The sequence below is a fragment of the Trachemys scripta genome, chromosome 7 (assembly GCF_013100865.1).
Source record: "Trachemys scripta elegans isolate TJP31775 chromosome 7, CAS_Tse_1.0, whole genome shotgun sequence".
Classification (NCBI taxonomy): domain Eukaryota; kingdom Metazoa; phylum Chordata; order Testudines; family Emydidae; genus Trachemys; species Trachemys scripta.
The window spans coordinates 19,223,318-19,246,547 of NC_048304.1; the positions used below are offsets into that span (position 1 = coordinate 19,223,318).

The following is a 23,230-nucleotide window of genomic DNA, read 5'->3' on the forward strand; positions in this document are numbered from 1 at the left end:
CAAAGGAGAATCCTTCCATAGTGATAGAATCTAGAGAGTAAGACAGTGAAGAGGCATAAATTGTCTGAATTTTCCTTTCCCAGATTTAGAGGGAATATATAGGCAAAAACTGCAGGTAAAAAAAATATATATATATACACACCACAGAACAACTCTCAGTGCCTATCTACAAATGACAATCATAGAATCACAGATTCTAGAAATGTAGGGCTGGAACGGACCTTAAGAAGTCATCAAGTACTACCCTGTGCACTGGGGCAGGACCAAGTAAACCTAGACTATCCCTGACCTAGACTAGGTGTTTGTTCAACCTGTTCTGAAAAACTCCCAAAGATGGGGATTCCACAACCTCTCTTGGAAGCCTATGTCAGACCTTAACTACCCTTATACTTGGAAAGTTTTTCCTAGTATCTAACCTACATATCCTTTGCTGCAGCTAAAACCCATTATTTCTTCTCTTCCATCAGTGGACATGGAGAGCAATTGATCACAGTACTCTTTATAACAGCCTTTAACATATTTGAAGTCTGTCCCTCCATAGTCTTCTTTTCTCAAGACTAAATAATTGCCAGTTTTTTTAATGTTTCTAAACAGGTCAGGTTTTCTAAACTTTTTATCAGTTTTGTCACTCTCCTCTAGACTGTCCCCAATTTCTCCACATCTTTCCTAAAACGTGGCAGCTAGAATTGGACATGTTACTCCAGCTGAGGCATCATCAGTGCTGAGTAGAACAGGACAATTACCTCCCATGTCTTACATACGACACTCTTGTTAATACTTCCCAGAATATTAGCCTTTTTCTCAAGTGCATCACATTGTTGACTTATACTCAATTTGTGATCCATTATAGCCTCCAGACCATTTTCATCAGTATTATCACATACCTAGTTCTTCCCCATTTTGTAATTGTGCATTTGACTTTTCCTTCCTAAGTGAAGTAATTTGCACTTGATCTTTATTGAATTTCATCTTGCTGAATGCATACCAATTCTCTCCATTTTGTAGAGGTCATTTTGAATTCTAATCACTGAAAGATATCTGGTACATTAAAAACAAGAGCTCACTATAGTTCTCAAACATATTGTACATGGCTATGTACTGGACAATAACTGAATGAGGTTTGCTTTCATAATAAGGGCCCCATTGACTGAGTTATTTAAATTAAAGATTTTACCTGAATGCGCTGTGGTGAAGCTACAGAAGAGTCTGTAGAGATAATTTGGATGCGTTGAGAGGGGCTGGTCATCACTGGAGATTCAGATAATGATGTCTGAACAGTCTGTACCTATAAATAACAAGATAGAAATTTCACTTCATGTACTGTTATAACATAGGGTACATCTACACTACAGCGGGGAGTCGATTTAAGATACGCAAATTCAGCTACGTGAATAGCGTAGCTGAATTCGACGTATTGCAGCCGACTTACCCCGTTGTGAGGACGGCGGCAAAATCGACTTCTGCCGCTTTTTGTCGGCGGCGCTTACTACCACCTCCGCTGGTGGAGTTAGAGCGCCGATTCGGGGATCGATTGTCGCGTCCCGACGGGACGCGATAAATAGATCCCCGAGAGGTCGATTTCTACCCGCCGATTCAGGCGGGTAGTATAGACCAGACCATAGTGGACATTTTTTATCTTAAACATTATACAACTCCATTATGGATTCTAGACTTATCAGAAAAGGTTTCAGTAGCTAAAACACACTAGTATCTGCTTCCACTGAATTGTCAGAGTACGTTTTTGTTGGCAAGAATGAATCTATTATACTACAGAACAATCACTGTATAATTAGAATTGGCAGAATTCAATTTTTATTTTTTATTATTTTGACGGATAATATCAATGTTTATTTTAAAGTATTTTTCTATTTGTATCTACTTTAATTTTCACAGTCGTGCAAAATTATGGATATTAAGCATTTTTTCAATTTTTATCTATTTACATTTTCACAGTTGCAGGAAATTATGGGCAGGTCAGAATTATTATATGACAATAGACGCTGAGAGTCAAAAAGTTAAAGCTGTATAACCACTAAAACAGAAATTGTCAACTTCATATGTCAACATATACAATGTAAAATAATCCCTTAAATCAAACTATTAAGTTGTCAAGCAGCATTTTTCTTACTTTGTCTATCAGTAAGTTTCTATTAATATCAATTTAAATATTTTTCCATCGGTTTGTATGTGTATGGTGTGAAATTGATGTTTACAGACAGTTACCAGTAAAAATCTAATCTTTCCAAGTCTAGGTATAATATTACTTGATCACACTTCTCAGAAGAGGAATACAATTTAAACTGTGTGGTCACTATTACTGAAATGAAAAAAACATCTATTTTTTTCAACTTCCAGTTATTTACTCAATAAATCTTTTTTTGCTTCTTTTTAAAGTAAAGCTTTTCAACATATTAGTAATGATATTTTGTACTAATATATCACCTTTCATCTGAGGATCTTAAAATGTTTTATGAACAATGAAGTCCAAAATTTTCAGCCTTGTTTGCCAAAAATTAGACACCTTACTCAATACTCGGGCCCCTAACTAAAAGTGGCCTACTTTCCAGAGGCCCGAGTGCCTGACTCTCCCATTGATTTCAGTGGGAATGGCTGAGTGCTCAGCATCTAATAAATTTAAGGCTTTTAGTTAGGTGCCTGAATATGGATTTAGATGCTTAATTTTAGGCAACCAAGTCTGAAAGTATTAGCTATGATCCTACAAGAACCCTTTTGGAGATAGGCAAGTATTGTTAGTTTTATTTTACAGATGGCGAAAGCTGGGCATACAGAGGTTAGTGACCTGCAGAGTGCAGAGTTTTGAGACCACTGCTCTATCCACTAGACCAGGGGTTCTCAAACTGGGGGTCGGGACCCCTCAGGGGGTCATGAGGTTATTACATGGGAGGTCACGAGCTGTCAACCTCCACCCCAAACCCTGCTTTGCATCCAGCATTTATAATGGTGTTAAATATATTTGAAAGTGTTTTTAATTTATAAGGGGGGGGTCGCACTCAGAGGCTTGCTATGTGAAAGGGGTCACCAGTACAAGTTTGAGAACCACTGCACTAGACCATGCTTTTAAAGCCACCCTCTCCAGTGTTGGAGATGGAGAAGAAAGACCTTTCTGTCTCAGATTCCATTCCTCCAGCCTACCTTTTGTTATGTAGCTCCAAAATATCCTTGGGAGCCAGGAGGTGTCTTTACTCCTAGCCTGGACCTAAATAAAAAGGTATTTAGCGGTAGAGGAGGAGGAGAATGTTCTGGGGCAGTCCACATGCCTCAAATCTGCCCAAATTGGCATTTATCCCTTTTATTTCCCTGATCTTATGTGGTCAATTTAAAGTTTCTCATAATATCTAGTTAAACTATGTAGCCTCCTTGGAATAAGTGGCAGCCTCATTTTCCAAGCTGTTGTGAGAGCAATTTTCAACTGCAGTGAGTGTTATTTAGACATTTATTTACAGTACAGTAGTGTTTGGATAAACAACTCTATAAAAATGGCTTAGTTAAGTTTGAATTTTATTGTTTGCTCAATATGTAAGTGTAAAAAGTTGGCTTTTTACTAATTATCGGTGCTGTAGACTTAGACCTACCCTCCTACATATCATCACCAGAAATTAATATTAGGCAGCAAATTTATCTCCTTAGTTACACGTTTAATTACTATTGTCCTCAGTGAGGGTTTCACAGATGTAACTGAGGGTAAAAATTGACCCTCCAATTGGAATTCAGTTAACAATTCTGTTGGTGTGCGAAAACAAACAGATACCATCTCCCTCTACAATACCTGTCTGCATTGGCCCTGCTGCAGGACTAACAGGTGTAAAATGCAGCATAAGTCTATTTTTGTCATGTTAGTGACAAAGCAGATCTGACTCTGGATACATGCAGGAAGCAGATCAGTTTCATAACAAGTGCTATTTTTACAGTTAATTTTCAGAGCAGACATTGATTTTAAATACAGTTGTTTGAGGCTGAAGGATGCCCCATGGATGCTTAGGAAGTGCAGCTGTCTCCATCCCTGGAAGACCCTGGATAAACTGGAATCAGACTTTAGGAATTTTGTGACCCTCAGAAGGATATGTAGGATTTAGGATGCTGGTGGCAGAATGTCCCATAGAAGACTTTGAGGGTGAGGGCTTTAACTCAAGTAAGAGTGAATGAAAGATGTTGGCTTGACAATCTTGAAGACTTCTATTAGTCCACAGAACTGATACAGCACAGGCAATGCAAATTTGCACATGTACAACTCGGTCAATTGTGATTAAACCCCAACCCGGAGGAACCATAACAACAGGAAAGTTCAGTCTCCATGTCCTATTCAATCTTCACCCTTGTTGATGCAACTGCCAACAAGAGGAAACAATTAGTACTGATTTTGATTGTTGGTTATTTGAGGTAGACACCTTCCCACAAGGAAACAGACTAAGGCCTCCAAATGGATTTCACAAAGGCCACTTAAGAGGCTATCTGATGGTAATGACTTTCAGTCACAATCAACTTACAGATAAAAGGTGCTGTATGCCATTACTAATCCCCAGAGCCATTCAACACTCTGTTTTTGTTAAAATTTGCTTCAGCTCTAGGGCCCCCGAGGGCCTTTTAAAAACCACTTTACTTAATCTTACTTGGCTCATTTATATCTATATATGGGCCTAGTATATAATTCCTCACTATTTGGAAGATGCTGTAGAAACATTTTCAAGCCTATTTGTGTTTAAGCCCAAATAAAGTTCACAGCCATTGTGTAAACATTATATATACTGTATATAATTCAGGACCTGGCCCTACAAACCTTCCACACAAAAGATGCCATCTGAAATCAATGGGAATTCTACACTTGGATGGCTTGCAGGACTGAATCCCCTGGCTTAGTTAGTGTAAAATATTTCAGGTTAAAATACTTTAAGTAAAAAATTTCAAAAATTCCTTTAGCTAGTTCCAAATTATAGAAAATTTTAGTACAAACATTACATACACTTATTTGTGCTGCATTCACTAAAATTGACTCTATTTTACATTTAAATTTTGCAGGTCAATAATTCATCATGTGGACAAATGCCTTTGCCTATTATCAGAAAATTTAAAACAATGGTGATAATTTGATTAGAAAATCACATATCATGAATGTGCAACAATATTTTCCACACAAAAAAAATCTTACAATGTCATTAACATATAGATTTTATATAGATGTGAGGCCACTGCTTTCATATTAAAGATTGTAACAACTTCTCAGGATAAATTAATATAATTTTAATTAGTTAATAAATATTTATACAACAGAATGTAGTAACTCCAGAGGTGTCATTACAATCTGTCAAATCAATAGTCTGCAACATGGTTACTTTTTTCAGTCACATGCTTTATTGAGAGTAATTAATATTGTTATTGATTCATTTTATCTTTTTGTAGAAAAACTGACAATAGATTTTATATACATGGCATAATTTGAATAACTAATACTGTAGATTATTATTACAGGTGATACAAAATGATAATTTATTTAAAAAAATCCCTTTTAATATACAAATTGAACAGTCAGTTAGGGAACTCAGATACTAAGGTGATATGGGCCATAGAAATAGACAAGATAGACAACCATAATAAGTGCCTCATACTTAACTTAAATAATAAGGGTTACAGAAGATCCAGTTTCTGCCATATCTATTTATTTTAAACCAATGAGGCACAAATTGGCCACAACTCTGCCCTTCTGATAGCTGTTCTTTCATCTTAATTAATTAAAAGCTTGGGATTCTTAGTTAAGTCTATCCCGATATTAAATGACACCTGTCACAAACATTATCACCTAGATTTTGAACTGTTGATTAACTCAGAATCATATGTCAGTCTGTCCCTTCTTCTAATAAAATTCTATAAATTATGGTGTTTCTTAAACAGTCTTTAAACACACATTTATATTGTCCTGATGTAAGAGTCTTTAATGCTGTATTTACAGTGCATGACTGACCCTAACAGCTTCAGATTAGCAATGCTGAGTGGAAATGTCTTTTCTGGAAATCCTCAAGAGAATAATTAAACACTATTTTTGTAGTTTTTGGACTTGTTCTTGGATTCACTATCTCCCTGAATGATCTTACTTGGAGATAAAACCATTGATTTTCCAAATTGAAGTATATGAATCTATTCAATTTAAGTGATGACGACAGGTCCAAAAACATCAAGCTTACAAATTTTAGCAAGCAATCCCAGAAGTACCTGTTGATCAAAGTTTGCATTGCTGGAGAACAGTTAACTAGGCACCTACTCATAAACTAAGTTTGTATAGAAAGTCCTAACCTTCTGTGACTTTTTGTGGTTAACACAAATAATTAGCTTAGCAGCTCTATGATTTAAACAAAAGAAAAGAACTTAAGGCACAAGTCAGACATTACTGTATAATATCTCAGAGACAAACCTGTTAACATTACTATTAACTGAATCATGCAGTTTCACTCTTTCGTGCTTGTAGTGCTAGGTAATACTGTGTAGTGTGGAAGTCAAATCCAATAAACTAAATCATGAAAGAGCAAGACAGTACCTCATATAATTATCTCATATAATTATTTCAATGGCACAAAATTGTAGGAAGGGGAATACAATTAGTAGAATCTCTCAATCACTGGCAGATATAGTATATCCTATAGCTGAAAACAAGATGTCTGACCAACAAAAATTTAACTGTTAGTATCAGAAGGCTACTGGAAGATCTAATTTAACAGTAATTTCCTTATCCTGCGTGCCAAGTCATTAACTGAGATCCACACATTTTAAAAGACCTAATTTTTTAGCTGTTAGGATCTTTTAGCTGTTTCATCCTCACCTGTGGAAGGCTAATCCTTTTTGAAGTATTTTAATTACCTTAGACCACAAAAGCACCTGGAGTCTACTGTTGCCCTAATGTATGGGGATTTGCAGAGGTATGCATGAAATAATGTCACTATGCAAACAGGAACTAGAGTATAACTCCTCTGTAAACTCTTTGCGGCAGGGTCAGTCTTTGTGTTCTGTATTGTATAGCGCATAGCAGACCATCTCACCTATTCAGCATCATCACATAATTTCCCTGTGGGATTGTTTATATGAAAAAGCAACATTAGTAAGTATTTATGGGAATTATTTTAAACTATTTTAAAGAAAATTCAACAGATGGCAACAAGGAGAAAGCTAGTACAATATGATCAGCCAGGTGTCCACCTATAAGGGTTCTGTAGACCACAGGTGGACCACATTTTGAGAACCACTGCATAAGTGATGTATTGATGTGTCATTTTCATTTTTCTTCAGAAACTGAAAAATATTTATGCACCTAAATTGATTAACCTGAAAAACAAAACACTATTTGGTCCCAAAAGCTTATGTTGAAAAAATGCATGCTGTATCAATAAAGGATATATTGCATATTTTGTTTATTTAATTGCTGTCTGAATGTTTATCTTATATTTTAGGATTCTCTTTATGTCCTTATTAATGTACAGCTTCTTTAGGCTCATCTATATGATGCCATATGAAATAATGATCATTTTATATGCCTCACAATAGCTGAACATTTCAGGTGCATCTACAGAACACACTTGCTGTGCTACGGAATATACCAGACACCTCTTACCATTCCACTGATTTCAATGAAATGTTAATGGTTGACAGCAGAACAGCATGTGTACTAGAGAATCAGAAGCACAAAAGGTTAGTTTTTTCTGAAATAATCAAATTGTAGGATTGAGAAAAGATCCAGCAGCTTCCTATATTAAAGCTTAGTTTCTCCCCTAACCATTACCACACACATACAAAGAATTAGAATGTATAACACTAAAATGCTGTATTACCACCCTAACCAATTAGCTACAACTATACAAGTTTTAAATATTTAATTGAAAAAAATACAACTCTAAAAATATATAACTTTTTTGAATGGATTTAAGTAATGTTACTATCAGAAACTGTCCAGCTTCTCTTCATAGGGCTATTATACAAGAATGTTTTTTCTACGATATTTGGCTGTAAGTAGAATTCAGCTTATCTGAGAAAAATATTATCAACAAAAAAGGTCTGTGAATATTTATTTGAGACAAATAACAGTTTTGCTTGATACTAAGTTTATTTTTAAGATATGAGATCATAACTAGCATTCACTATTCAAATTTATAGTGCAAAAGACATCACACACTGTGGAATTTGTACCACATGTTTAAAGCAGCCACAATAGAAGCTGTATAAACTGTAAGCAAAAATCTAATCCTCCAACTTTAAGTAAGGTAGGTATAATCTATTATGCAAAGAATGAAAATGAGTAAAAAAATCAAGGACTTCTATTTTTTGTAAATTTTAAAGAAAGACTTCTAAATAATTGATAATTTATCAGTAGATGATAAAATAAACAAAACAGGCCTTAAGTTGTAAGAAACTTCAACATACTCAATTTTAAACATGTTTAATCAATAAGTATTTAAAAGTAATCACTAAATATTTTAACTAACATTTGCTCTGAAATTAATCCATTTGCTAAGTAAAAGGCCTTTTCAAAAATAGATTTCTTTAAGCAAAATTATTGAATATACATAGTTCAAAAGAAGATAGAAAATGTGCTTCAATAACCTTTGTATTGTTTGCTTCCTGGCGCTCCCTAGCTATATTTTGTACAGACTCTAGTACTTACAGTGTCAAATCCTTCCTGCAGCTTTATTTACATTTTTCCTCAGCAAACCTCTCAGGCCAAAACAATCCAACAAGAATACAGAGGTCAATTACAGTCTATTCACAGAATTTGCATCCAGGTTCCATTAGTGAAGATTCCAATCACTGAAACCAGACAGAATTGTTTAAAAATGCCCTCTCTGTGACCCTGCTCCTCTGAAGGTCAAGTGTACTATCACTCCCTGTAACCAAGGAAGCAGAATCGACGTGTTCCTGCTGTTTTGCCAGCTGCTGAAGCAGTTTGTCTAATAATACGATTAATTTCATCTGGGGGAAGATGTACCCAGGTTACAAAGCTTTCTCCCCTGTTTCTCTTCCTCAGTCCCCAAACCTGCTACCTCTCCATTAGGCAGCAAAAGAGAATTCTATGAGAAAAGAGTTTGCCCTGCTCTTGAATTATTTTCAAATCAGTAAATGGAAAAGGAAAACCACCATGTTCCCTGTGGAGCATCTTTATCTTTACAGTTCATTAAGCTAATGTATTTAAAGGAACATGGGCCTCTCTAAATTCCTATGTGCCCCTCACACATGTAGTAATGTAATCAGTCTTGTTACATGTTAGACTTAATATATTAAATACATGATGCATGTGAGAAAGTTATGATTCATTATTTTAATTCCCTGACAAAACATTTGGATCAGACTACAGTGAAATCTGGCAAATTAATGCAACAACACACTATTAATAATAGAAAATGTTGAAGTATCAGCAAAGGAGGAATTTTTTTTTGCCCTCATAATATCGACTACATTTTGGGGGGGGGAAGCTGAAATGTTTGAAAAGTTTTATGACAATGAATTTCATTACAGTGAATTTCCATTACACAAACTTATGTAACAACTACATGACTTAGCTGACTTTAATTAACACTAATACTTTATTTCAACTTCAAGGACTCCTGAGTATTGAAATGAGCTCACTGTTAAAATTAGGCCCTTTTCACAACAGTGAGGAAATAATGAAGATACAATTTATGTACTGTGTAACATTATTAATTTGGAAAGGTTAAAAATTATAGGCAACATCTATAGAATAATTTCTCCTTACCAGGGCCGGCTCCAGTGTTTTTGCCACCCCAAGCAGCGGAAAAAAAAAAAAAAAAAAAGCCGCAATCGGTGGCACTTCGGCAGCAGCTCTACCACTGCCGCTTCATTCTTCGGCGGCAATTCGGCGGCGGGTCCTTCCCTCTGAGAGGGACCCGCTGCCGAAGACCTGGACGTGCCGCCCCTTTGCGTTGGCCACCCCAAGCACCTGCTTGCTGTACTGGTGCCCGGAGCCGGCCCTGCAACTTACTCATTATAGGTGCATATTTGCAACACAGATCCAACAGCAATATTTAGTCAACAAATCTATGTCCAGATTCAGAAAGGTATTTAAATACATGCCTAAATTTATGCATGCAAGTAGTTCTCTTGAAGTCAATTGTACTACATGTGCTTAAAGTTTGATGCATACTTAAATACTATGTTGAACTGGGCCTTAATGTGTCTACCTTGCTAAGGGAAGTGTTGTTTAGATAGGTTTATGATGTCTGACTGGCAGATGCCTTTCAACTGTAGGTCACCAGTTGGAATCCAACCCAGCTCCATAGGGATAAAAAATATTTTTCTCATCTCACTGAGGCATAGCTTTAGATAACTGTCGTGAAAAGACCATTCTGGATCTTTGTAAAAAAGTCGGAAATGTCAAATGCAGCACCAGGGACAAAGTGCCCTCAAAGCAGGATGCCAGCTGTGCAACCAAGTCTAACTGTATTCCGATCACAATTGTAGTCCCATCTTTTTGATAAACCTGCATTCCCCTCTCAACAACTTCCTTCATAAACTTAACAGAAAAAACTTGAAACTTCTTGGAAACTGTGAATTCTTTACACAACTATGTTTGTTTTTTGCATTCCTAGCTGACAGGTGCCTAAAAATACAATAGAAAGGTTATAGTGACAAAAGTACGTAATTTACTACATTAAAGGCTTATTGAGCACAACTTAGAAATATTTTTCTAAGCAGAATTAATCAGTATATTGGTTTTCTTTTTGATATACAGCTACAATAGCAAGCCATGCATGATTTTTATAAGACATGATAATATGTCAGCTCTAGCCTCTGTAGAGAGAACGTAGATAAACAGCAGACTCAGCCTCAAAATAACAAACATGTCTGGGTATGGCAATTATTCCTCCTTTCCTTACAAATGAAAGAAGGATGAGATTTAAAGTGTCATGGTTTCGGAATATGAGAAATACTCCTACAATCTATTGTCCACAAGAAACATATATATATTACCGTATACAGGACTTATTTGAATAGAGATAAGCATTAAATGTGTTCAAAACATAAATGATGTTTAGAATACCTCAAACATCTACCTTAATTTTTCATATGTAATACCCAAGATTACTGTTTCACAATCAGTATTATCTAATTTACCAATTCACTTCTGTCATTTAAATCTAGACTGCACAAATAAGGAATAATCCTACACTGGTTTGATGATGGACTAAATTATGTACCTCCCCCCCACTCATTTCAGTGTTTGAGTCCATAAGCTGAATTCATTGGGTACATAAGAATGGCCATACTGGGTCAGACCAATGGTCCATCTAGCCCAGTATATTGTCTTCTGACAGTGGCCGATGCTAGGTGCTTCAGAGGGAATGAATAGAACCGGCAATCATTGAGTGACCTATCCTCCTGTCATCCACTCCCAGCTTCTGGCAAACAGAGTCTAGGGACACTCAGAGCATGGTGTTCCATTCCTGCCCATCCTAACTAATAGCCATTGATGAACCTATCCTCCATGAACTTATCTAGTTCTTTTTTAAACCGTTATTGTTTTGGCCTTCACAACATCCCCTGGCAACCAGCTCCACAGATAGACTGTGCGTTGTGTGAAGAAGTATTTTCTTTTGTTTGTTGTAACCTGCTGCCTATTAATTTCATTGGGTAACCCCTAATTCATGTGTTATGTGAAGCAGTAAATAATATTTCCTTATTCACTTTCTCCACAGCAGTCAAGATTTTATAGATCTCTATCATATCCCCTCTTAGTCATCTCTTTTCCAAGCTGAAAAGTCCCAGTCTTCTTCATCTCTCCTCATACGGAAGCTGTTCCATATCCCTAATCATTTTTACTGCCCTTCTCTGTACCTTTTCCATTCTAATGTATCTTTTTTGAGATGGAACGACCAAATCTGCATGCAGTATACACACTGTAAAATACTAAAGAAAGGATTTTAATCTTTCTCCCCGTGTCCCCTCCCCACTACATACTAGGAACGTCCATATAAGGTAATCATGACTAGAATGTGGAACTAAAATTGACCGCTTTAAATATTTGAAAACCAGTCAGCAACAAAAGGACTAGTTACTTGTATTCAAATTTGCATAAACAGAAACCTAGATTGTCCAAACTCATTTCATGACTGTTACATCCTTTGAAAGTAACAAGATTTCTTCATAGTTGCACAGTTCATATGTTAATTCACCAATGTGAGTTGCCCATAATTTTATGTACATGTATCCATATAGAGATATATTTAGATATATATTTATCTCAGTTTGCAATTGTGAATGAAGGTTCATTTTCCAAAGTTATGACTCTACATATTTATACACTGAACCTTCAATCCTTTTTTTCCAATAGTTTATTACCAGTCAGGTCATTGCAAAGGCAAACAACTACATTGATTATGAGAACATTATTTGAGAAATATGTTGAAAGAATAAATCAATAGCCAATATAGTTAATGGATTTTTGAGTTCATACTTTTTCACAGAAATCTCTACAGATATTTTTGCTCATGCCATTTAGTGTTTCTGATTTAAGGAGAAGAGCATTTGCTTTATAAGCATCACTAAATATCAAAAGTAATTGTATTTCTTAAATACAGTGATCAATCTCTCTCAATTTGTCATAATCTAGGTATGAGCAATGTTAGTGCAAAAGAGATTCTTATAAAAGTTAAAGTAGGAAATAATTACAGCAAACCCAGACTAAATATACCCAACTGTTCCACAGGAATTTAAAATATTTTACAAACTTACTCTCACTAAATTTACAGCTTACAGTAAATATTTAATTGAAACAGTTATAAAGTTCTATATTCAAACACATTACTTCTTAAATTAGGTCTTAGATTTTACAATTTGGCAGGTAAGCAGGAAAAGGAGGAGCTAATGCTACTCTGACCTCCCTCTACTGTGATGCAGAAGGACAGCTAGTGAGCAGTTGGAACAGAATAAGGGACAATATCAGCAACTGCTCATAGCGCTCCTTGCTCACATCAGAATCGGTCCTGAGGCTTCAGGGAAAGAGGTGGGAGGCACTGCCCTCCACCTCCAGTCTAGAGTGACAGGCCTGATTCAAACATTTCAGTTTAAAAATTGCAGTGCACAGTTCAGAAACCACGCTTTCATACAAATTTTCTTTCTAACAGACTTGCTCTCAAGGCCTGAAGTTGAAGCCTCAAGTGGTCCCTCAGCTACAAATTGGACACTACTAGTGTATAAAGAACAGGAGTACCTGTGGCACCTTAGAGACTAACAAATTTATTTGAGCATAAGCTTTCGTGGGCTACAGCCCACTTCTTCGGATGCATAGAATGGAACATATATTGAGGAGATATATATACACATACAGAGAGCATGAAAAGGTGGGAGTTGTCATATGTATATATATCTCCTCAATATATGTTCCATTCTATGTATCCGAAGAAGTGGGCTCTAGCCCACAAAAGCTTATGCTCAAATAAATTTGTTAGTCTCTAAGGTGCCACAAGTACTCCTGTTCTTTTTGCGGATACAGACTAACACGGCTGCTACTCTGAAACCTACTAGTGTATAGCATACTCAGAGTACAAGATAAAACCTTGAGAAAAGTAGTGTTAGTAGTTTATACACGAAGGATAAAATATAAATGACATTTGCAAAAGCTGCTCAGAATGTGAAACAACTGCTGACATTTCCTTTCTTGGGCATAGCTGTTCTCTGTACTCCAAGCTGATGAATTCTGAGTAAAACCAACTGAATAACACCTTAAGGTGTAAGTAATGACACAAAGTGTCATCCCATCTCATCCAGCTGGAAGTAGAAAGTTGGAGAAATGGAACAAGCAATAAGCTCTAAAGAAAGAAAAGAAAAAAGATAAGCAGTGAACTTTGAACTACTCAGTAGATGAAACCATCACAGGAGCTGCTTTAGAAAATCATTCTTAAAATGAGAACTGATTCCATGTTTTTCACTTATTTGGAGTACACAAAATACAAACGGTATTGGGGTGTAGTATCATTAATGGCCATGTTGGAGCAATAATTCAGAGAGACAATAAAACCTGACAAATTACTGCACAGGAGAGAAAAACACAGCACTGCTGACTCTTTACTTAGGACAACCTAATATTTGCTTCTTGACATCTTGGTCCCCAGTAAACCCATGTGCAACATAGGCAGCAATCAGTTTGAAGAATTACTGTACGTATAACTAAACATGCCAGTATTTGCATTAAATTATCTTGTTCATAACTGACCACTTAAAATTCATGTCTTAGGATTCAGTATATGATTAATGGCTATATTTCCCTTTGCCCAATTCAATTTTCCTTGATGAAATATCTGCCTTATGAAGAAAGCTCTCATTTTTTAAGGCCAATGCCAAATTTTTACACTACCCCAAGCCAATTAATCATTTCCCTTCTTGCCAAGAAACTACTATGAATACAAATACACAGATCTAATATATTTCAAAAAGATTAGTCATTTATTAAACTGGACAAAAAATATATCTGACTTAGAAGGACACAAAGCAGTAAGCCAATCATTTATAACAAAGATGGCTCAAGATTTAAAAGCAACGTTGTCTCCTTAAGAATTAACAGATGTTCTGACCATGTTGTTTTTTAATAAATATTTTTTCCATGAACAAAAATATTATGGTGTTATGCATCAGACAAGCATATAATTTAAGGAGGAATCGAATAGTGTAAAGAGAGGAAGCCCTAGTTACCCACCGGCCAGGAAGAAATCACAGAGCTTCACATGCTCTTGGGAAGGACCGAGCTCTCCAGTGGCAAGATACAACCATCACATTATGTTACCACGGTGCATTTCCTGCACGAGGAATTACAAATATCACATATTTTATGTGCCTTAGATGTGATTATAGCATCACCATTCATACTAAAATAGTTAAGGGTTTGCCTGTCTTTCCATTACAAATTCTTTTTTTCAGGCTCTTTTAGGACTAGTTTGTAAAAATTAATTTTGGCCTGAAACTTGCTATACAAACACCTGAAAGAGCAAAATAAAACAAAACAAAAAATTCTATTTGTCAGTTTCTAAGGTGAAATTTTAGTTTGTTCTTTAAACTGTCCTTAAAAGTGATTCTACTGTATTTTGCAGCCCTTAGTCCAGATTGTGGCTTAATCACTGTTGCCATAAAATATATTTTAAAATGAACAAATTAATATTTCTTTGTACAACAAAGTTATTGGATATAAAAATGTATTTGCAAAGCCTTTTCTGAAAGTTTTTTTTGCCCGTGGATTTGCCTCAGATATGCAGCTCCAACATTAGCCCACCAAACTGAGTATCTTAAGGTGTAATTACAGTTCACTGGGTCAGAGATCTATGAACTAAAATCTCTAACATGGCCTTGATTATGGAGATGTCACAGACTGTTGAGTACAGATAATTTACAAAATTCCTTAATTATGTAATTATATGATAGGCTGTGGTAATTCTCAAGAATATTAAGCCAAGCAAAAAACCCATAAACCCTGTACAGTTAAGGATCTGATTAAAATTAGCAAACTAAAGAAATATGTAGGTTATCTTCTATTTCCATAATAAAGTGCATTTTCAGTGCTGAGAAGCTGATTTAGACATTTTAGCCTTCAACTGTCCAAGTTAGGGTGAACATAAGTAAGGCCGTTAATTTAATGTTACCTTAAAACTGTTTTTGTGCTTTTATACATGTATACTTGGGACAAAAATCCAAACTATGATTCACAAGATTCTCACTACTGCATGTTCACCGTATTCACAATGTAGTACAGGTGGTACTTGAAACATGGTTCAAGATTTAAATGGCATATCAACTAAAGAGTAGAAATCCTTATTTGTTAAACTATGTCACTCTAACACATTGGTTTTCTCATATCTTTTATTTCCAATTATGAGAATTATAAAATAGGCAAAAGAACCAAATTTCCATGTAGGTCACAGGTGAATTTCTTGTTTTACACATCTAATATGGAATCCACTAGAATGAAGTAACGTGACTGAAACAAATATTGGCTACATTTCTTATATGTTCTCATGTAAAATAATTACTGTTCTATAATTACCTTCTGCTTCATTTCTAATCAGTTGTAAACAACGGAAAACACTGATATATTTTTCCTTTCAAAATCAAGTGTGCCAGCTACTGTAGTATCATCTGCCACTCACCTCAGCCACCTGCTGTGTCTCCACTATCTGCTGAGCCAGCACCTCCATATTGGTTGCCATGGTGAAGCAAGATCATTAGAGAACCTGTTTGGAAAGATGCCAGCAACTTCCATCAGGCAAAGAAAATTAGACTTTTTGTCACTGTTATTAATTAAAATTAAATCTGTGGTGCAGCTTTATATGAATTTACACCACTGCCAAATACATCTGACAAATAAGAAAGCAGTGCACATATTCACTGCAAAGATGGGAATACTGTTTTCAAGACACAGCTCTTCTAAAATTATAAGCAAAAAATATAATTTTACCTTGTAATATTAATCCACAAAATATGTGTACTTCACCATTTAAAAACTGACCATTAAGAGATCTCTATTTTGAAAATGAGATCGGCAAATTTGAACTTCAACTATTGGTCCAATTTGTGGAATTCACAGTTCTTAAAAAAGCTTTAATTAATTCCTAGTTTGTGAGGTGAGGAAAAAATACACTTAAATGAAAAGCTTCTATGTCTTGCTGTGCTGGGCAAGGATGTGGCTACCAGAGGAAGGTATTTGAGCAAATTCTTATTGAACTCTTTGCCAGACTACCATTATCACCTGTGTTTTTGTCACAATCCTGCATTGGCAGGGAAATGGCCTAGAATATCTAATGTATCTTTTCAATCTTTAACTTCTATGTTATATTTTACAATGATACTATGATACCATTATAACTGTGAGAAGGAAACTCTGTAAAGGGGTTACTTCCTATGACTGGTGAATGTAACTGCAAGTTAATTCTCTGACAAACCCACAAAGAAAAACAAGATGTAAAACAAAAAGAAGGGGATTAATGACCAGAAGACAAGCATGTCCAGAAAAATTTAAAACTATGGTCCTTAATATGGTTTGGTTTCTCCATTCCTATTTTAAATTAAGAAGTCTTTTGTGCCCTCTCTGAAAATGTAACAGCTGAAACAATCTATTTAAAAATGATTATATTAAAAACTTTGCATGATCATCCCTAGAAAGTTAAGTACCAGCGAAAGCCAATGATGGCCATTGGCCAATGTTCTGACAAAACGTTGTGCTTGATAATGCTAAGATAATCAACGCCTCTCTTTCTTGCAATAGCCATATTAGACAGACTCTCTACTTGCCTGTAATCATTTTTAGCCCCAATTTGTTACTAAAATAGTTGCAAACCCTAACCTAAATAAACATTCAAAAGGTCAAAATATTCACCTTGAGCTTTAAGTTTTGCACATCGATTTTGAAGAAATTGGAGGAATGGCAAATGGATATTTAAGGAGGAAGAAAAATGTTCCTGTTTTCCAGTAATATTTTGTATGATGTCTTCACAGACAATCACTGCACACCTTAGTCAAGCATGAAATTGACTAGGAATAGTAAAAATCCCTGGTAGAGCATGGAAGCTAGGAATGTGAAAATAAACATTTCTGATTTTTCATCTTAAGACATTTTTAGAGAAAGTCATGACCTTAATTTCAGTGGACTCTTTCTGGTTATTATATCAGTTTAATTCCTCAAACTAGATGCCAGACTCTATGTGGAAAAGTGGTGACAAATCAATTATTATCCCAACAGAAAATACCACTAGAACATACTGTAACTGCATGTCAGTATTTACATTATGAATTATAAATTGTTGTTGCATCATTTTATTGTACCATTATGATGATTTAGGTTGTTAAATAAAATGCTGAATTATATACCAGTGGAGCTTGCTAATATGATAAGCATACAATATTATGATGTAAATAGATGGCACGGGATTGGGGCAGGGATTTAAATAACTTCCTGATGAAAAGAGAAACAGACCTCTTAAACATACCAAATTATAACTGGTTGTTTTAATATTGTATTTACAGTATATGCAAAAGTCTAGTAGCCAAAGGAAAATTTGATTGCATGAGGGCATTGGGACCTGCTGATACTATGAAATAGATTACAGTTGTTCGCAACAGTAGCAGCTGAATATTGTGCAGCAGTAAGCTTAGAAAAGAACAAATTATGTTGAGCACCATTTTGGCTAGCTATTGTTAAACACGGGTGAGCAGTGTCTATCAATGGTTAGCTGAAACAGCTGACTAAAGTTTGTCCTTTTCAAACACATTCCAAATGGAATCATGGACTTATTAAAATCTATGGGAGCTTTGCCACTGACTTCAAAGGGGCCATCTTTAAATGGTCTCCTCCTCTTTACCAGTGATTTGTAGGAGTACAGTCTTTTCAGTGTTCAGAGCTTTATCTGTGCATCTCCTGTTAAGCAGTAAATGAAACTGCACAGCTGAAGACCTGCTCATCAAGAATTAACTCTTTACATTTTAGGATTTGGGATCCACCTTCTCCGGTTACTGTGGATTTTTGAATTCACTCCCACTGTGTTGTATATTATTATTTAATATTTATATTGCAGTAGTGCAAAAAACCCTAAGCCAGGTTGGGCCCCGCTATGCTATGCACTGTACAATAAATATTATAATGCCACTATATAAATCCATGGTACACCCATACCATGAATACTGCACGCAGTTCTGGTCATCCCATCTCAAAAAAAAAAAAAAAAAAATTAGAATTCACTTATTCCTAACTCACATTCTCCACACTATTTGTGATTTAATAGACCTCTATTATATCCCGCTTTAGTCATCTCTTTTCTAAGCTGAACAGTCCCAGTCTGTTTAATCTCTCCTCATACGGAAGCTGTTCCATACTCTGTAATCATTTTTGTTGCCCTTCTCTGTACTCTTTTCAATTTTAACATACTTTTTTTGAGAGGGGGGTGACCGGAACTGCATGCAGTATTCAAGATATGGTTGTACTGTGGATTTATATAATGGCATATAATAAAGATATTTTCTATCTTATTATCTATCCCAGAGGTTCTCAAACTGTGGTCCATGGACCACCATTGGTCCGCGAGCTCCATTCAGGTGGTCGGCAGATAGTTCCCTCTAAGGTGTATGCAGGCATGGCTCCACAAATTAGGTGCCTGTACCCTGGAGAAGACACACATGTAAGGTGAGGTGGTGGCCTTGGGGGGAATAGGGTGTAGGTGGGAGGGGGAAGTGGGGTGAGAAGAGGGGGTGGGGGAATTTGGGATGTGCAGGACTGCGGAGGCCAGAGAAAGTGGTGACTTTTCCCAGCTCCAGGGCTGCGGCTGCTGTGGAGAGATGGCTCTCCTTCCCAGCCTCAGCTCTGTGGCTGCTGTGGCGGGGGAGAGACCCCCACAGGCCTTCCCAGCCCCAGCTTGAGGACTGCTGAGGTGGGGGAGACAGGGAGAGACCCCCCTCCTTCCCAGTCCCAGCTCGGAGGCTGCCAAGGCAGGGGAGAGAGGGCACATCCGTTGCATTAGAAAGGTAAGACTACTGATATTAAAATATGAGTTGTGTGCTTTTATTTGTAGAACAAAAATCCATTTATTATTACCGTATTTACTCATTCATAAGCCAAATATTTTTGGTAAAAAAGTGACACATCAAAGAGGGGGGGTCAGCTTATAAATGGGGCTACACCAAAATTTGATTATTTTAAACTCTATGGAATCATTGAATATCTAATACATTGTCGTTTTGTTTACCTGGAGCGTCTGCAGGCATCGAGCCGCTCAGCTCACTGTGGCTGCGGTTCACTGTTCACAGCCAATGGGACCTGCAGGCGCACCACTTCCCACAGCTCCCATTGGCTGGTAACAGCAAACTGCGGCCACTGGGAGCTGAGGGGCTCCGTGCCTGTGAACACTCCAGGTAAACAAAACGTCCAGGTCTGTTAGAGTCTTACCCTAATGGGTCAGGAGCCAAAGTTTGCCAACCCCTGGAATAGAGGGTGTCACAGAGTTTGGGGGAGACAAGGCCCTGCACCCTCGGCTTCCTGCGATTCACCATGACTCTCAACCAGACAGTAGAACAGAAGGTTTATTAGACGACGGGAACACAGTCCAAACCAGAGCTTGTAGGCATAAACAGGACCCTTTAGTCAGGTCCTTCTGGAGGGTAGGGAGCTTAGACCCCAACCTTGGGGTTCCCTCTGATTCCCCAGCCAGCCCAATTATTATTATTTAACATCATTACGTCCAATTCTGGAACCCACACTTAGCACCCGTCTACACGAAGACTTTGCATGGCAAGCACAGGTGTAAATCTACAGTGCATTAACCTGCCATGCCCTAAATTGTCATGTGGATTCTACTACCATGCACTAAAATTTCCATAATATACTTGGAGAACTGTATCCGCAGCACTTGCTAAATAAGGATAATAATTCCTCATCTCCCTACATTGTGCTATATTATTTTCCTGGGAACCAGTTAGTCATATTTAAAATAATTTGCACATTGACACCAAAAATGTGACCACCTGTATCAAAACTCTATCAGAAAAATGCATTTATCCAACACAAAGAAAAAAATCCTTATGGAATAAATGCTACCAAATTAATAAATGTCATTGTTGAAAGACATAAATGTCAAAATACATTAGTTTTAGAAAATAAGAATCATAATGTGGTAAGTTGCACATGCAAATAATGATTTTGCATATGTTAATATGACAGAATATTTGACATAATACAAAACAAAGCCAAAAATAAGACAGGTTTTCTGTTAAAACCATACAGTATTTGTATTTCTGAGAATTGTCTTCTAGTTCTCCATTTTTTTTCCAGGCTGTTCAATTTTTACGTATAAGTTTACAAACCATTTCCACCAGGACATTTAACATCTTTAGCTCAGGAGGAACAGACATTAATATGTGCTCACCACATTTTTTTAGTTTTGTAACAAAGAAGACCTTGAATACCAGATACCCTATTCAGCAAAATAGATACACTATTCCGCAACAAATTCTTCAAGGACCTCTGGGCTTGTGTTTCATGGGATGTGATCTCTCTCTCACCCCCCCCCCCAATTAGTTTTTTTAATCATATAGTAGAGTTTCCTGGTGCTTTTTGTATTTTATAAAAATTCTAATAGCTAAATAAAACAAGTCATCAAGAAGTGTGTATATTGAATTAATAGGAGCTCATGCCCTACCCCTTCTATTTTCATAGTCAACTGTTGTGTGACACCCTTCATTGTGACAGATCTAAATGTGCTTTGCAAAATACGTAAGTACATCTCTCTAATGCAGTCTCAACAGCGGTGGAAGAAGAGCCACCTCCTTACGCAGCAAAGGACATAGGGTTGGCCAAGAGCCTAGTGTAAAGTTTGTTTTACCAAAAATACAACAAATCTTTAGTCTCAGAAGAAAGCAGGCACAAACTCAAACTACAAGCGCTGAGGTGAAATACTCCATTTATTCCACTGGGTGGAAGTGAAGCTGTGTGATTTCAGGGAGGGAGGACACATAGTCCAACAGTGCTGGGATCTGAACTTGTAGGTCCCAAGGAATCTGAGTGCTTCAAACCTGATGCTCAGGCCACAAACTATCCAGGAGGACAGACCCTCACGGATCTCCTCAGTTAGACTGGGGAGTCGAGGCTGAAAGCCTGTAGTGGAACAGTTACTCCAGGAGCCCGCTACTTCACTACTTGGGGCAGGAAGGAAATAACTGGCAGTGCAGGACCCAGGGTAGGACCAGACCGCAGCTCTCTTCCCGTTGGTCGCTACACTCGTGCGCCCCATAGGCCAATGCTGGCGCCGCGCTCCCAGCCCTTCCCACGCCCCCTCACTTAAGCCGTCGAGAGCGCGTCTTTGCCCTATGCGCGCGGAAACCACGCCCCCTTTTCCCGCCTCCTGTCCCCACCAATCGGCTCATTTTAAAGGTAAAACTGCCCAGCCCCAAACAGCAGATTGGCTCACGGGTGTGCCAATTAAACCACTTGGCCCGCCTCCCGCCTACGAGGAAAAACACTCGAGGGACGCGGAAAAACACAAGATGGCGGTGCTGGCTGACGGCCAAGTCCCAGGCAGCGCCGCCGCCATTAGACCCCCCCCACCCCTCCGGTATGCGCTCTGTCGAGCTTTGAAGGGCCCGGCCACGGCTGTGGGGGAGCGGCCGGTAAGATGGCGGCGGTCCCGGCCCCGTATGCAAAGTACCCACCGCCCCCTCCCCTCCGCCCTCCCGGTGGCAAAGGTAAAAGGGTCGGGTTCAAGCCGCCGCCTCCGCCCGCTCAGACTCCATCTTCCCTGTGTGTGGCCGGGGTTTCTCCACAGCGTGGCCGGACCCCTTCTCCCGCAGCCACCCAGCCCGCCCGGACAGCAAGTCGCTCGCCCGAACGCCAGACCGGCTCGGAACCTAGGCGGGCCCGACTCCGCTGAGCGGCTCCGGAGCGGACTCCGCCTCGATCGGCCCAGCGGCTCCCAGAGACCCTTTCAGGGAGCCAGCCGTGAGCCCACCCAGACCTAGGCACGGCCGGCTCTCGGCTACCACCGACACCCGGAATCCGAACCAGGGTGTCCGCGAAGCCGGGCCCCAGCCGCTGCAAGCGAGCGTGCTCCTTTCCCCAGGGGCGGCCTGGCCGGGCCCCGTTAAGATCAGGCGCCGCGGGGTATTTTGATTTAGAAAAAACAATTTACCTCAGGCTTTGGCGCCAAACGTGCCCCGGCGGTGACCCGGGTCCAGCCGGGCCTGTTAGGCAGCGGTGCTGGGCGACGGGCCCGAGAGGGCGGAGGGGAGGGGGGGCCTCGGGTTAGTAGTATTTGTTAGCGGGGGGGTTTGTTTTGGTTTTGTGCCGTGCCCCTGTGAAAGGTCAGAGTTCGTGACCCCGCCCGCCGCTGCTGCCGCCTGGGAGCGTTTCCCCGCTTCCTCTTCCCAGCCCCACGCCGGCCACAGCCCCCTCCTCCAGCCTCCTCGCGGGGCGGGGCCGGGGGACGGCAGCGGCGGGGAGGGGCTACCTGAGCGCCTGGATGGAACGCTCAGACACCAACGTTCCAGCCGGCCCCGGGGGCAGAATAGGCGCTTTCCCGCCCCCCTTCTACCGCCTCTCCCCGGCCTTGCTGGAGACGGGGAGGGAGCGGCAAGGAGTGTGTGGTATGCGGTGCTTCCACCGCACACGTGCTGCTGGAGAGGTGGCTCACTCTGTGGAAAGCTGTGTGTCCCCCCCTCCCCATTCGTTTTTTGGTTGTGGGGTGGGCAGATGCATTCA

The 23,230-nt window shown here is 38.7% G+C and overlaps 1 protein-coding gene across 6 annotated transcripts in view; it reads right to left on the reverse strand.

Annotated features, from left to right (window-relative positions):
- NR2C2 (nuclear receptor subfamily 2 group C member 2) overlaps positions 1–22,867 on the reverse strand; it is a 51,736-nt gene extending 28,869 nt beyond the window's left edge. For 2 of the 6 annotated variants that reach the window (XM_034776742.1, XM_034776738.1), the window contains exons 1-3: positions 22,662–22,866; positions 16,143–16,226; positions 1,175–1,285 (exon numbers count right to left, since the gene is read on the reverse strand). In XM_034776742.1, the coding sequence (XP_034632633.1) occupies positions 1,175–1,285; positions 16,143–16,202 (171 nt within the window). In that variant the 5' untranslated portion in view covers positions 16,203–16,226; positions 22,662–22,866. Of the gene's footprint in view, positions 1–1,174; positions 1,286–8,659; positions 8,960–14,701; positions 14,802–16,142; positions 16,229–22,661 lie in introns of those variants that run through there. The other 4 variants (XM_034776741.1, XM_034776743.1, XM_034776739.1 and 1 more) reach the window with 4 other exon arrangements.
- Positions 22,868–23,230: the final 363 nt, after the last annotated feature.